General features: G+C 55.4%; 1 protein-coding gene across 1 annotated transcript; it reads left to right on the forward strand.

Annotated features, from left to right (window-relative positions):
* The first annotated feature begins 9,333 nt into the window (after positions 1-9,333).
* On the forward strand, positions 9,334-11,579 carry LOC120405047 (perforin-1-like). The gene is made up of 2 exons (XM_039538237.1): positions 9,334-9,902; positions 10,460-11,579. The coding sequence occupies exons 1-2, from the start codon at positions 9,370-9,372 to the stop codon at positions 11,577-11,579; spliced, it is 1,653 nt and encodes a 550-aa protein (XP_039394171.1). The 5' UTR covers positions 9,334-9,369.
* The last annotated feature ends 2,886 nt before the right edge of the window (positions 11,580-14,465 follow it).

Consider the following 14,465-nt stretch of genomic DNA (forward strand, 5'->3'; position numbering starts at 1 on the left):
CAATGTAAAAAGTGAGCAAGACACCCAACCGACCAACGAATGTGTTTAGACTGTCCAATGTAACCAGACAACCAGCAAATGTATCCAGTCAACCTTCCAACCAATTCAACCAATGCATTCAATGTATCCGTCCAGCCAGCCAATCATTGTATGTACTTAGTGGATCTGGTGTATCCACCCAACTAACGTCTTAGGTACATCCAACCAACATGTGTAGCCAGTGCAACCAACCAACCAATGAATGTTAAGTACATCCAGTCAACCAATATGTGCTGGCAGTGCAGCTAATCCGCCACCCCACGTATCCATCCACCCACTGTAATTACCTGTCTAGTGCATCCAGCTGAAAAGAGATCATCAGGAGTAAAGCTCAGCCCCTGTCTTATTGTGGCATCAGGGATTAACCCTCTGCAGAAACCCAAGGGATGGACATGGTTCTAAACACCCAGCAGATGGGCTGGGCTGTTGGAGGGAGGATTCATTACAGAGCGGTTCCCTTTCTGTCATTTCTCTTGCTTTCCACAATTCCTCAGGAGCTTTGGGGTTAATTATCTCATCCTGAATGTCCAAGCCCCACCCACCATCCAGCTGGATGTTCCCTCCTCAGAAGATCAGTAGTGATACTGATATATCCTTTGCCATGGGTAGGAATCAGAGTTAAACCAAGAAAGTCATGCCACGGGGCTGTTGATTCCCATAGTCAGCAAGTTCAGGGAGAGGGCACTGCATTGTGGTCACATTGGGAAGGGTATATTCCCCTAATTTGGGGTTATAACATCTTCCTGGTTCACCCCTCTCTGCATCTGTAGGATCCTAGATAAAAAATGCCATTCTGTAGTTAACTGGTGAATGACAGTTGTTAACTCTGAACCCTACTGATTTCAAGTTAAATATCTCCTGCCTGGAAAATTACCATGCAGCTTTGGAGCTCCTTGGCAAAATGATTTGCTTCTGGTAGGATTCCAGATCTCTGAATGCTTGCAAGTGTATCTCCCTGCTTTAATAAACATTTATGAAAGCAAATTTCTCAGCAGAAAGCCTTGTCGTTTTTCCAACCTCAGTGGGCTGGAACCAGATGTAGAGTAGAAATGAGCGGCTGCAGTACACGCTTGGGAACACGAGAGGGAGCTCTGGGCTGGAGGGTAGTGAGGCATGGCAAGACGGGGAGATAGCTGGATGAATTTACTGCAATGGGAATCCAGTGTAATGTGGCTAAATCCAGTCAAATGGATGAATGGTTTCTGTCGGGGACAGAGTGGGGTGGATCGGAAAGAGATACAGGGTGATGGGCAGTGTTTTTAGGGGAGCACTAATATCCCACAGCTGATATTTGCAAGACACTGCTATTGCCAAGGGATCCAGGAGGGGATAGGAGGAATTTTACCTCTAAGGGGATTCAGCTCTGAGATGGCCTTAGAGCACGGGGATTGGCTGGCTCAGGAGGCTGGGGAACGAGACATGGGGCCATTGCCCTCTAGGGGGCGCTGGTTCTGATCCGGCCCCACAACATGGCTGGCTCCAGGGGCTGGGGAATTAGAGGAATAGTTCTCCTCTAATGGTGCAGTTCCGATTCCCTCCAGCAGGTGGCAGCCTGGACTCGTGCAGCCCCCAAACACTTGATCAGCTAAATGCATCTTGCAGGTCAGTTGTGACAGAGCATGGAAAGTGTTAGCTGGGGGCTGAGCTCCTGACCTGCCCCTGGAATAGGGGCTGGGATCCTGGTGCAAAGGCTGAGGGATGGGGGCAGCTCCGGAGAGCCGGTGGGAATGTACTTGTGACACATAGTGGACTGGAGAGGATCTTTTCATAGCCTCCTTCCGCGCCACCACAGAGCAAACCCCTGCAGAGTACATGGCTCTAGCTGGCACGTCCCACGTCCATCCTGCTGCCCCGTGGCCCCAGCCCTTCTCTGTACCCCAGGGTCCTGGGGCTAGGAGAGGCAGAGCATGAATCAGCTAGTTCCTGCAGCGCCCTGGGAAGGAGAGAGGGATGGGCACAAGTGGGAGCCCCATGGCAGGTGATGGAGCCGAGATGAAGGAGTGGGGAGATAAGGACACGGTGACGCCGACGGGACACAGGGGCCAACACAGTAGTGTTGCTCTCCTCATAGAACCGCAGGCCAGTTGTGGTGGAGGGGGGGTGTGTGCGCAATAATTCATCCCTGAGCCCAGATCGGGAAACGGGGAGCCACAAAGGCTGGGCCAGGATGGGGCTGGGAGCAGGCGATCCCGGTGCAGCATGGTCCCACCTGCAAGCTACCTCTGCTCCGAGGGAGGTGCAAACTGAGGCCGAATGCTAAGGTCACAGAGCCCAGGTCGGGAAACTGGGAGCCATGCGGCCCAGACCGGTACGGAGCTGGGACGTAGCCCATCCCAGAGCTGGGAAGCAGTCGGGTGGAATCATGGAGCAGAGGCCAGGAGAAAAGGGGGCCTGGGGGACGTGGCAGAACGGGGACCGGATTCCCGTAGTCCCTCCCCTAGAGTCATGGCCCCCCCTGCCTGGCACATGTAGCCCCTGTGACTCAAGCTGTAGTGTCAGGCAGCGCTAGAGACGCTCGTCTCCGTTTCTAGAGGCAGAAATAGCTGTTCTGACCACAAGCTTCCCCGGCCCCATGCTGCAGCTGCTCGGCACTGGGGCAGGGAGAGAGCGCCTGCGACGTCAGTGACGAGGGTGTGGGGGGGAGACCCCAGAGCTCCATGCTTCGCCCCTGCCGCTCCAGTCAGAGCTGCGTCTCCATTCAAGCCTGGGCCTTTCTCATCAGCCCTGCCAGCCCCGGGACAGTCACCCCCAACCAGTGAGTGAATGGCAGGTGGAGAATCTCTGGGCTCCCAGGCTCCTCCTAGAGTTGGGGGTAGAACCCAGGAGTCCTGACTCCCAGACCACCCCCCCAACCACTGGACCCCACTCCCTGCTCAGAGACAAGATGGAAACCAGGGGCCCTGTCTTCCAGTCCCCACTCTTTCCCCCCCTCACCCCGATCTAACTCAAGACACGCCAGTCTGCTCCAAAACAGACCCATTTTCTGAACCACGCTCCCCAACACTGGAGACTTAACAGAAAATGGCTTAAGAAGTGCTCCTGTCTCTAGCACCCAGACACCCAGCTCCCAGTGGGATCCAAACCCTAAATATATTAGTTTTTCTCTGTATAAAGCTTATACAGGGTAAACTCATAAATTGTCTGCCCTGTATTACACTGATAGAGAGATATACACAGCTGTTTGTTGCCCCAGGTATTAATTAATTACTCTGGGTTAATTAATAAGATAAAGTGATTTTATTCACTATAAAAAGTAGGATTTAAGTGGTTCCAAGTAATAACAGACATAACAAAATAAGTTACCAAGCAAAATGAAACAAAAACATGCAAGTCTCCGCCTAATACATTAAGAAGCTGTATACAGATAAATCTCACCCTTAGAAATGTTCCAATAAGCTTCTTTCATAGACTGGACTCCTTCCTAGTCTGGGTCCAGCAACCACTCACACCCCCATAGTTACTGTCCTGTGTTCCAGTTTCTTTCAGGCATTTCTTGGGGGTGGAGAAGCCATCTGTAAGCCAGCTGAAGACCAAATGGAGAGGCTGCCAGGGCCTTTTATATTCTCTCTTTTTGTAGTCGGGGGGCTAGTGTGATTCCTTCCTTCCCAGAGATTGGAGAGAACCCAGGAGCCCTGGCTCCCACACCCCCTACTCTAGCTCACTAGACCCCACTCCCCTCTCAAAGCAGAGGCCAGACCCCAGGAGCCCTGTGCTGGGGGCTGGACCTGCGGTGGCCTCTTTCCCTGAAATGGGCAGACTCATACTTACACACACACCCTCGGCTGCCCGCCTAAACCCATCCCCTTCCTGAACCCCATGAGATGTGGCTTTGTGTGGTGCCAAGCCACATCCCCTTACTGAAGAAGTGTGGCCTTGTGATACCCTCATGGGAGCATGATTCTCATGCCCTAGTGCTGCTTGACTCTTCCAGGGCTCTTCCCAGAGGCTCCTCAATGCCTGGGGGCATCTCTCTGCACTTCCAAGCCCATCCCCTTCACTTGAAGGGCATGGCTGTCTCATCCCTGGGGCCCCCTCCCTCCCACTCCAGTCCTGGTGGTGGGGCTCTGTGCTCCCAGGCAGGGTGGGACTCTGCTTCCAGAGCTGCCCCCGCACCTCCGCCCCAAGAGGGCAAGGTGTTCTCTGTTCCTGGGCCTCTCCTCCAAGATGGTGTGACTCTGAATTCTTCTGGCCCCTCCCCAATTTATTCCCCGTGCCTCTGATATGCTCCCTATGGCTGGATCCCCAGTGTTGAAACTCGAACTGGGGCACTGCTGTGCCCCCTAAACTCTACAACCTGGGCTCTCTCTTACAATGCTTTGCCAGTGACAAGCAACCAACTCAGCCAATGGGTTCATAATGGTAGGGCACTTAGAGCTAGGTTTACGGTTCTTAAGGGTAGGGCAATTGGAGCTAGGGTTAGGGTTCCTATGTGTAGGGCACCCCACCCTAGGGTTAGGGTTTCTAAGGATAGGGCACTTGGAGCTAGGGCTAGGGTTCCTATGGGTAGGGCACTTGGAGCTAGGGCTAGGGTTCCTATGGGTAGGGCACATGGAGCTAGGGTTAGGCTTCCTATGGGTAGGGCTTCCGGCCCTAGGGTTAGGGTTTCCAAGGGTAGGGCACTAGGAGCTAAGGTTAGGGTTCCGATGGGTAGGGCGCCCCGCCATAGGGTTAGGGTTCCTATAGGTAGGGCACTTAGAGCTAGGGTTAGGGTTCCTATGGATAGGGCACCCCACCATAGGGTGACGGTTCCTATGGGTAGGGCACCCCACCCTAGGGTTTGGGTTCCAATGGGTAGGGCTTCCTACCCTAGGGTTAGAGTTCCTAAGGGTAGGGCAATTGGAGCCATGGTTAGGGTTCCTATGGGTAGGGCTTCCCGCCCTAGGGTTAGGGTTCCTATGGGTAGGGCTCTTGGGGCTAGGGTTAGGGTTCCTGTGGATAGGGCAATTTTAGCTAGGGTTAGGGTTCGTATGGGTAGGGCACGTGGAGCTAGGGTTAGGGTTCCTATGGGTAGGCCTTCCCACCCTAGGGTTAGGGTTCCTAAGGGTAGGGCACTTAGAGCTAGGGTTAGGGTTCCTAAGGGTAGGGCTTCCCACCCTAGGGTTAGGGTTCCTAAGGGTAGGGCACTTAGAGCTAGGGTTAGGGTTCCTAAGGGTAGGGCACTTGGAGCTAGGGTTGGGGTTGCTATGGGTAGGGCTTCCTGCTCCAGGGCTAGGGTTCCTATGGGTAGGGCACTTGGGGCTACGGTTAGGGTTCCTGTGGGTAGGGCAAGTGGAACTAGGGTTAGGGTTCCAATGCGTAGTGCTTCCCGCCCTAGGGTTAGGGTTCCTAAGAGTATGGCTTCCCACCCTAGGGTTAGGGTTCCTAAGGGTAGGGCACATGAAGCTAGGGTTAGGGTTCCTCAGGGTAGGGCTTCCCCCCCTAGGGTTAGAGTTCCTATAGGTAGGGCTTCCCGCCCTAAGGTTAGGGTTCCTAAGGGTAGGATATTTGGAGCTAGGGTTAGGGTTCCTAAGGGTAGGGTATTTGGAGCTAGGGTTAGGGTTCCAATGCGTAGGGCTTCCCACCCTAGGGTTAGGGTTCCTAAGGGTAGGGCACTTGGAGCTAGGGTTAGGGTTCCTAAGGGTAGGGGACTTGGAGCTAGGGTTAGGGTTCCTATAGGTAGGGCTTCCCGCCCTAGGGTTAGGGTTCCTGTGGGTAGGGCACTTGAAGCTAGAGTTTGGTTCCTCAGGGTAGGGATTCCCCTCCTGGGGTTAGGGTTCCTATAGGTAGGGCTTCCCCCAATCAGCCAGGGTTTTACCTTGCCCAGCCCAGCCCTCTGCAGGGCTTTTCCAATCACTTCCAGGCTGGAGCCGGGGGGTCACCCTGCTACAGGGAGTAGGAAACAGAAAAGGAGGGGGCAGCCTGAGATGGAGTGAGGGGGACCTCTGGCAGAATAAGAATGGGTGCAGGGAGTGGGGGTGACTCCTGGAAAGATATTGGGGATGCAGGGGGATAGGGGTCCTACCAGCAGTGAGGTGAAGGATCGAGTAGAATCCCCTGATGAGGGAAGCACAGGGGTAACTATGGGGACTGTGGGACCCTGAGAACACGGGAGAACAGAGAGAGAGAAGCAAACATCAAATGTCTTCGACAGCAGCATAGGGTCTTCGTTCCCACCCCGCACCCAGTGTCCAATTTCCCCACCCCTGGCATGGCCTGTCCTGCAGGGCCAGCACATTGGGCTTCCTCTGGATTTACCCAAGGATCAGAATCCTGGCCTGCTTCCATTGCAGTTGGTGGGGTCGTGCTTTATTTATGGTGGGGTCCCTGAAGCGTTAGGTGCCTGCCCCAGTGTGACCTTAGGGGGCGCTGTGCTTCAGGGTGGGGGTCTCAACAGGGGGCGCTCTCCCTCGGCAGGCAATGCTGGCCCCAATACCCCAGTGTGGTGCTAGGGGGCGCTGTGCTGCAGGGTGGGGGGCTCAGGAGGGGGCCGCTCTCCCCAGAAGGCAATGCTGGCCCCAATGACTCGGTGCAGAGTTTGTCTCACTTTGGTTTCCTTTTCAGACTCTCTGGCTCGTCATACGCTGGGTAGAGACCCACAGGAGGCGCGTTTCATCCAGCTCAGCGGTGGAACAATTGCCGGCCACAGCTTCCTACCCAGCTAGCTGTGGCTGGGGGCGTGAGCGGGGGCTGGAGCTCAGCGCTGGGGGGAGCGTGGTGACGGGTGAGACACTCAGAACACAGGAGACCTTGGTCACCTTCAAAGCGCATCTCTCCCAGCAGAGACACAGCCCAGCCCGGGACGCCGGCAGACCCCCAGGGCAGAAATAGTCCTCAGCTCGTCTCCTGCAGCAGGTGAGTGATTTATGGGTCTGCTCAGACCTCTGCCGAGATGGGGGACCCCATTGAACTGGGTGCTGCACAGTCCCTGACCGAGATCAGGGATCCCCTCACACCGGATGCTGCACAGACCTCGACCAATAGCATGTTCCCGAGGCCCTCCTGCTCTAACCCTCTTGATCCCACTCCCCTCCCAGCGTGACAAGAGAGCCCAGGAGTCCTGACTCTCAACCCACTAGAGCCATGGTTATAAAACTGCAGGTCAGGACCCAGTACTGGGTCGCGGAATGGAAGGCAGTGGGTCATGGCAGCTGTGGTCAGGACCGACGAATGCGCTGTTAAAAGTCCCATTGGTAGTGCTACCCAGCTAAGGCAGGCTAGTCCCTACCTGTTCTGCCACTGTGCTGCTCCCCAGAAGCAGCCAGCAGCAGGTCCGGCTCCTAGGCGGGGGGACCATGGGGCTCCGTGCACTGCCACTGCACCAACCACCAGCTCCACACTCCAATTGGGCAGTTCCCAGCCAATGGGAGCTAGGGCGGGGGCGGTGCCTGAGGGCGAGAGCCACTTGCGCACCTCTGCTTAGGAGCCAGACATGCTGCTGGCCACTTCTAGGGTGCAGCGTGGGCCGCGGTGCCAGGACAGGCAGGAAGCCTGCCTTAGCCCCCCTACTGCGATGCTGACAGGGATCCGCCCAAGGTAAGTCCACGCCCAACTGCGTGCCTCAATCCCCTGCCCCAGCCATGAGCCCCACCCAACCCAAAGCCCCTTCCTGCACTCCAAACCCCTCATCCCTGGCCCCACCCCAAAGCCTGCACCAGAGCCCTAACCCCCTCCCTCACCCTAACCTCCTGCCCCAGCCCAGATCCCCCTACCACACCCTGATGCCCTCATTCCCGGCTCCACCCCACAGCTCTCACCCTCGCACCCCAACCCTCTACCCTAGCCATGAGCCCCTCCCACTCCCCAAACCCCTCATTCCCAGCCCTGTTGGGTAATGGGCATCAACAATTTTCTTCAACTGGGTTGCCAGAAAATAAGTTTGAAAACCGCTGCTCTGGTCCACGCTGCCACTCAGCGTTTGATAATTAATTGATGTAGGTGATACCTTTCCTATCAAGGGCAGCTTGCAATTTCAGGCTGTTTGATTTTCTATTGGCAACAAAGCAGTGGGGCAGCAGGTCGGGACTGAGGGGAGAGGGGAGGGAACCCCAGGGAAGGGCTTGCAGAGGGCTGCGGGCCAGGCAGAACCAAGCAGTCAATATTCAAATATTCAAGTGCATTTTTCCTGCCCGGTTCTCCAGGGCCACCCAGAGGATTCGGGGGCCTGGGGCAAAGCAATTTTGGGGGCCCCTTTCCATTTAAAAAAAAAGTTGCAATACTATAGAATATGATATTCTCATGGGGGCCTGGGGCAAATTGCTCCCCCCCCCCCACCACCACCACCCCGCCCTCTGGGCAGCCCTGCAGTTCTGGGATGAGTTCAAACATTTACTGTCCCCTCCCCCAGTCTGAGCCTGCTACTGTCACAGGACGCAGAGCTGTCAGCCGTTCCTGCCCCACAGCCAGCATTGCCGTACAGCTCCAACCCAAGTGCAACACAATTCAAATCTATATTTAAACACAGCGTCCCTTGTGGTTAGTACGGGGAGGGACGCAAAGAGAAAAGTGAGGTGGTCAAAGCATCTGGTGAGGAAGGAAGGGGACAGGCTACCCATGGGTCTGCTCTGGGTTGGCAGGGAGGGGGCAGAATATCGGGCTAGATGGCCCAGGATCTGTTCCAGGGTGGTAGCATTTTCTTCTGTCTTTGTCCAACAGCCACAGTGTAAAGACGCTGGGGCTGATGCTGACCGGGAGAAACCCCAGAAAATGACCCTCCATCAGTGGATAAACATGACCAAATCCACCACTCGGCGTGGCCACAAGGGGGCCCCGGCAGTTTCCTCGGCGGGGCCAGTCACGCCGAGCGTGGACCAAGCTCCCGCTGCTCTTGCTGGCTATGAAAGCTGCCACTCGCAAGCCACAGGTTGTGTGGGGCTTTGCACTGCCCCCCCTAGTGGCCACACCCCGCTACTGCATCAGCCCACTAATTGCAAGCCACGGACTCTGTCCACATAATGCCGCCCTCTAGTGGCCCCATTAAGGAACTGCAATGACCCATTATTATATTTCACGCTGTAGAGTGGGCATGTGAATCTATATCTCCTCCTTGTAGTTAGTGCTGGTATTACAACATCTGGGAAATAGGGACTGGAGGGAATTGATGAATATTAGGTAATCTGTAGTCAAACGTGCAAATGAGGCACCAGGTCATTTGTGTAATGCCTCCAGAGTTCCTAGAGCCCAGAGTTTTCTTAGGTGTCCTATAGAACATGGCTGACGTTGTGGGTGATAGGTGGATAACCTCTGGAACTGCCTGCCACTGGATTGTCACTAATTCTGGATCTCTCTGTCTCCCTCTAGGAGGGTTCAGCGGCCGATAGCCCCTCCTGGGTGGGGGAACCTATCGCGTCAGCCATGCCCAGATTTGGTGCCTTCATCCCCCTCCTCCTCTTCATCTTCCCTGGGGCCTCCTCCCATTGTCACACAGGCACGGCCAATGAATGCAAGAAGCACACGGCCTTCGTGCCTGGGCACAGCCTGGCTGGGGAGGGCATCGATGTGACCACAATGGCCAGGAAGGGGGCCTATCTGGTTGACAGCAGCCTCTGGCAGCACGAGGACGGCACCTGCACCCTGTGTCAGAACCGACTGCAGGGAGGGCAGTGGCAGAGGCTGCCGCTGGCTGCGGTGGACTGGCGGGTCCAAGTCTCATGCCGCCGGAAGCTGAGCAGCTCGGTGCAGCAGTCGGCGATGGGCATGATGGAGTCGGCAGCATCTGCGGTGCAGAATGACTGGAAGGTGGGGCTGGACGTGCCTGTGAAGCCCAAAGTTAATGTCCAGGTGGCGCTGGCCGGATCACATTCCAAACTGGCCAGTTTCGTGGTAGACCACACACGGATGGACAAATACAGCTTCATGAGCCATGAGGTGTCCTGTGGCTATTACAGGTGAGAGCCAGCCTGGGTCAGGAGGGCTCATATGGAGTTGGGATCACAGCAACACCACACAGAGATACAGGGCCTTTCCCCTCTAGGGGGCACCAGCTCTGATCCAGGCCCAGAACGGGGGGCCTGGCTGGATCAGTGGAGCAGGGAATGGGACACGGAGCCCTTCCTCAATAGGAAATGCCAGATTTAATCCAGCCCCAGGGTGGGGGAGTGGCTGGCTAGGAAAGCAGCAGAGAATGGGACTTGGAGCCTTTCGCCTCTAGGGGGCACTAGCTGCCACCTGGGACTGGACAGCTATGGGGGATTTTCTCCTCTTGTGTGTCAGGACTGCCCGGTGACCTGCCGTGGCCAGAGCGGGGGACGTCTGTCAGAACTATCGAGCAGCTGGCAGTATCCCCAGCAAGGTCGTGAGGTTCAGCAAACTGGGTGGTTGCACTGAGTAGGAGCCACCGGCTTAGTCCCTTTCTCTGGGTTGTCTGGGGCCTTAGGATGCACAGCTAATGATCTCAGCTGACTCACCAGGCCATGCTCACTCCTCACCTTGTGTCCCTGACCAGGTTCCGGGTCAGCGAGACGCCCCCGCTCACCAGCCATTTCACTCTGGCACTGGAGAACCTCCCGGACCAGTACGACAGCAAATCGAAAGTGGAGTACCAGGAGCTAATCAACAACTATGGCACCCACTACATGTCCCAGCTGCATCTGGGGGGCCGGGCGCGGGATGTGACGGCTGTGAGGGTCTGCGAAGCAGCAATGAGCAGCTTGACTGACGATGAGATCAAGGACTGCTTGAGCGTGGAGGCGGGTGTGAGTATCGGAGTGGGCTCTGTCAAGGGTGGGTACAGCAAGTGCGAGGAGGAGAAGAAGAAGGGGAAGGTCCAGGGGAGCTTCCATGAGACATATCGGGAGCGCCACGTGGAGGTGGAGGGAGGGGAGAGCACGACTGACGTGCTCTTCTCCGGCAGTGATGCCAAAGTCTTCTCAGATTGGATTGAGAGTCTCAAAGCCAGCCCCGGCCTGGTGTCCTATTCGCTGCACCCCATCCACATCCTGGTGGAGCAGGACGACCCAAAGCGGGAGGCGCTGAAGCGGGCAGTCAGTGAGTACATCCGTGAGAGGGCCCTGGTGAGGAATTGCACCCGAAGCTGCCCCCCAGGGACTCAACGCAGCGCCCACGACCCCTGCTCCTGCGTCTGCCCTGGGGGTACCATGACCAACACCATGTGCTGCTCGCGGGAGCGCGGCCTGGGGAAGCTGATGGTGACAGTGAAGAAGGCCAGTGGCCTCTGGGGGGACCAATCTACTGCTACGGATGCCTTTGTCAAGGTCTTCTTTGAGAGCAAGGAGATCCGGACCAGCACCATCTGGAACAACAACAGTCCCGTCTGGTACGTCCCCTTGGACTTCGGTACCGTTCACCTCACCAGCGCCAGCAAGATCCGTGTCCAGGTCTGGGATGAGGACAAGTGGGACGATGACCTGCTGGGAAGCTGTGACATCCCGCTGGAGGCTGGGGGGCCCCACCAGAAGGATTGCTACCTGAACCACGGCCGCATCTGGTTCCAGTACAGCCTGCGCTGTGGGCCCCACCTCGGGGGCCGGAGCTGCTTCGACTATGTCTCCCAGCCACCGCAGCAGAGCACAGCCAAGGGGAAGGAGGTGGAGGCCTTCTGGTAAGCCCCTTAGATAGGGGATCCGAGAGGATTATGGGTGTGCATTGGTCAATAGCATCTTCTAGCTCCCACTCTGCTGACGCTACTGAGCTTAATGCTGTCACCCCTGCTCGGCAATCGGTGTCTCCTATGCCCATAAGAGACTGTCTGCTCCTGTGGGCCTGTCATCCTCACTCTGTGAAAACATCCCATCACGGACCGTCCATTTCAAATCCATCAGACCAGTGTGTCCAATGATTCCTGCCGTCCGCTGTATCCATCTAATCAACCAATCAGAGTATGTGCCTGCTGCATCCAACCTATCTGCCCCCTCCCATCCAGCCAACTTCCAGCTAGCCAACCAACAAATAGTTGCATTTAGTTTATCCAACACATAAAATCAAGAAATCACCAACTGGATTTAGTGCATCCAATTTATCAATCCAGCCAACCAACCAATTCATTTATCTACTGCGAGGGTTCTTAAACTGGGGGTTGGGACCCCTCAGGGGGTCATGAGGTTATTACATGGGGGGGTCGCGAGTTGCCAGCCTCCACCTCAAACCCCACTTTGCCTCCAGCATTTATAATGGTGTTAAATAAATTAAAAAGTGTTTTTAATTTATAAGGAGGGGGTCGCACTCAGAGACCTGCTGTGTGAAAGGGGTCACCAGTACAAAAGTTTGAGAACTCCTGATCTAGTGCATCCAGTGTATGCAACTAGCCAACCAATGAATGTATCCAGTGCATCCAAACAACCAATGAATGTATCTAGAGCCTGCAATCTAAAAAGCCAGCCAACCAACCAATGAACGTGTTTATTATAGACAATATATCCAGCCAGCCATTCAACAAATGTATTTAGTGTTTCCAATGTAACCAGCCAACTAACAACTATATTTGGCATATCCTGCCAACCGATGTATCCAGTGCATCCGTGCAGCCAGCTAACCAGCGTATGTATCTAGTACATACCTATTCTCAACCTATTTACCATGTGGGCTGCATATGCAGCTCTCTATGTGTTATGTGGGCCACATTCACACTATGGATATACTATCTGTTTGGCCCTCAGGATGTGACATGGGCAGGGCCGCCCGGGGGTGGGGGAGGGCAAGTGGGGCAATTTGCCCCAGACCCCGGGCTCCGCAGGGGCCCCCACGAGAATGGCTGAGGCTCCCTCCCTGTCCTCAGCCCGACCCGACCCCGTCTCCGCCCGTCTCCCGGAGCCTTAGCGATTCCAGGAGCATCCCTGGACAGCTGCAGCATGGCTCCGGCAGGGCCCCTGAGCTCCGCCCCGCTCAGAGCCGCATGGTGAGGGGGCTGCGAGCTCCTCGCTGAGCTCAGCCCCGCCCCCTGACCACGCAGCCCTGAGCGGGGCGGAGCTCAGGGGCCCTGCCGGAGCCACACTGCAGGTGTCGAGGGAAGCTGCTGGATGGGCTGAGGCTCCGGGTGAGGGGGGAGCCGGGGGTGAAGGGCTAGGGCCGGGGGGGTTGGCTAAGGGGCAGGAAGTCTCAAGGACAGTCAGGGCACAGGGAAGGGGCAGAGGTTGGGGGGGCGGTCAGGGAATGGGGGGTTGTATCATGGGTGTTCTGGGGGTCTGTCAGGACTCAGCAGGGGGGTGGATAGGGGTTGGGGAGCAGGGGTGGGGTCCTGGGGTAGTGGTTGGGGGTGGGGTCTCTGGGGGACGGTGAGGGGGCAAGGAGCAGGATGGGTCGGGGATTCTGGGGTGGGCAGTCAGGGGCAGGAAGTGGGTGGGGTCGGATAGGGGCAGGGCCAGGCTGTCTGGGAGGCACAGCCTTCCCTACCCTGAAGCTCATTCAGCAGTTTGAGGTTTGCAGAAGAGCCAAGCTGTTAGCTTTTCCATTAGGGCCACCGTCCCTTTCACTTCTCAAATGCCAAATTATAGTCTGTATTTAATTTCAGTGCCAGGGAGATTCATGTCAGGGGAGGGGAGCTTCATTTCAAATTAGCCACTGTGGGAGGGATCACATGAGAAGAGCAATATCCTACACCACCTACCTCCTTCCCAACCCTACTAAGGGAGACCCCCCCTCCCCTGCATTCCCTGAGGCTTCAAAGGGGTTAATTCAGTGGTTCTCAGACTTTTATACTGGTGACCCCTTTCACATAGCAAACCTCTGAGTGCGACCCCCCCCTTATAAATTAAAAACACTTTTTTATATATTTAACACTATTATAAATGCTGAAGGCAAAGCGGGGTTTAAGGTGGAGGCTGACAGCTCGCGACCCCCGGTAATAACCTCGTGACCCCCTGAGGGGTCCTGACCCCCAGTTTGAGAACCTCTGGGTTAATTTAATTTTATCACCCTGTGTCCATTCACATACATGTGCTATTTTGAGCATTTCAGTTTTCACAATATAGGCCCATCCCAGATTCTGGAACAAGCTCAAATGCTCAGTTCGTGGAGTATGTACATAAGCTATACTAAAGACAAACCCACAGTAACTGTCTCCAGTTTGTGAGGGATCCCATGGAGCCAGTCTCTAGGAAACAGCTAAATGCATGGAGGTTAAGTCCATTAATGGCTATTAGCCAGGATGGGTAAGGAATGGTGTCCCTAGCCTCTGGCAGAGAGTGGAGATGGATGGCAGGAGAGAGATCACTTGATCATTACCTGTTAGGTTCACTCCCTCTGGGCCACTTGGCATTGGCCATTGTCAGTAGACAAGATACTGGGCTGGATGGACCTTTGGATTGACCCAGTATGGCTGTTCTTATGTTCTAACCTAAATGAACCCAAAGTTACGGAGACAGATATGAGTCAAGGAAGCCAGCAGAGTATCAGAAACCTGGAAAAATCTCTGACTGGAAGGCTCAGGTGTTTGGTCACAAGGTGAGGTGGTTCAAAAGTTTGGGATTTTTTTTAAGCAGAATTTTTTTATTGTT

This window comes from Mauremys reevesii, linkage group 4, assembly GCF_016161935.1.
Source record: "Mauremys reevesii isolate NIE-2019 linkage group 4, ASM1616193v1, whole genome shotgun sequence".
NCBI classification, from domain to species: Eukaryota; Metazoa; Chordata; order Testudines; family Geoemydidae; genus Mauremys; species Mauremys reevesii.

Excerpts from the sequence above, each read along its gene's own strand:
- LOC120405047 (XM_039538237.1), top strand. The coding sequence starts at position 9,370 with ATGCCCAGATTTGGTGCCTTCATCCCCCTCCTCCTCTTCATCTTCCCT. Across the intron at positions 9,903-10,459 it reads GTGTCCTGTGGCTATTACAG|GTTCCGGGTCAGCGAGACGC; the intron begins GTGAGAGCCAGC and ends GTCCCTGACCAG.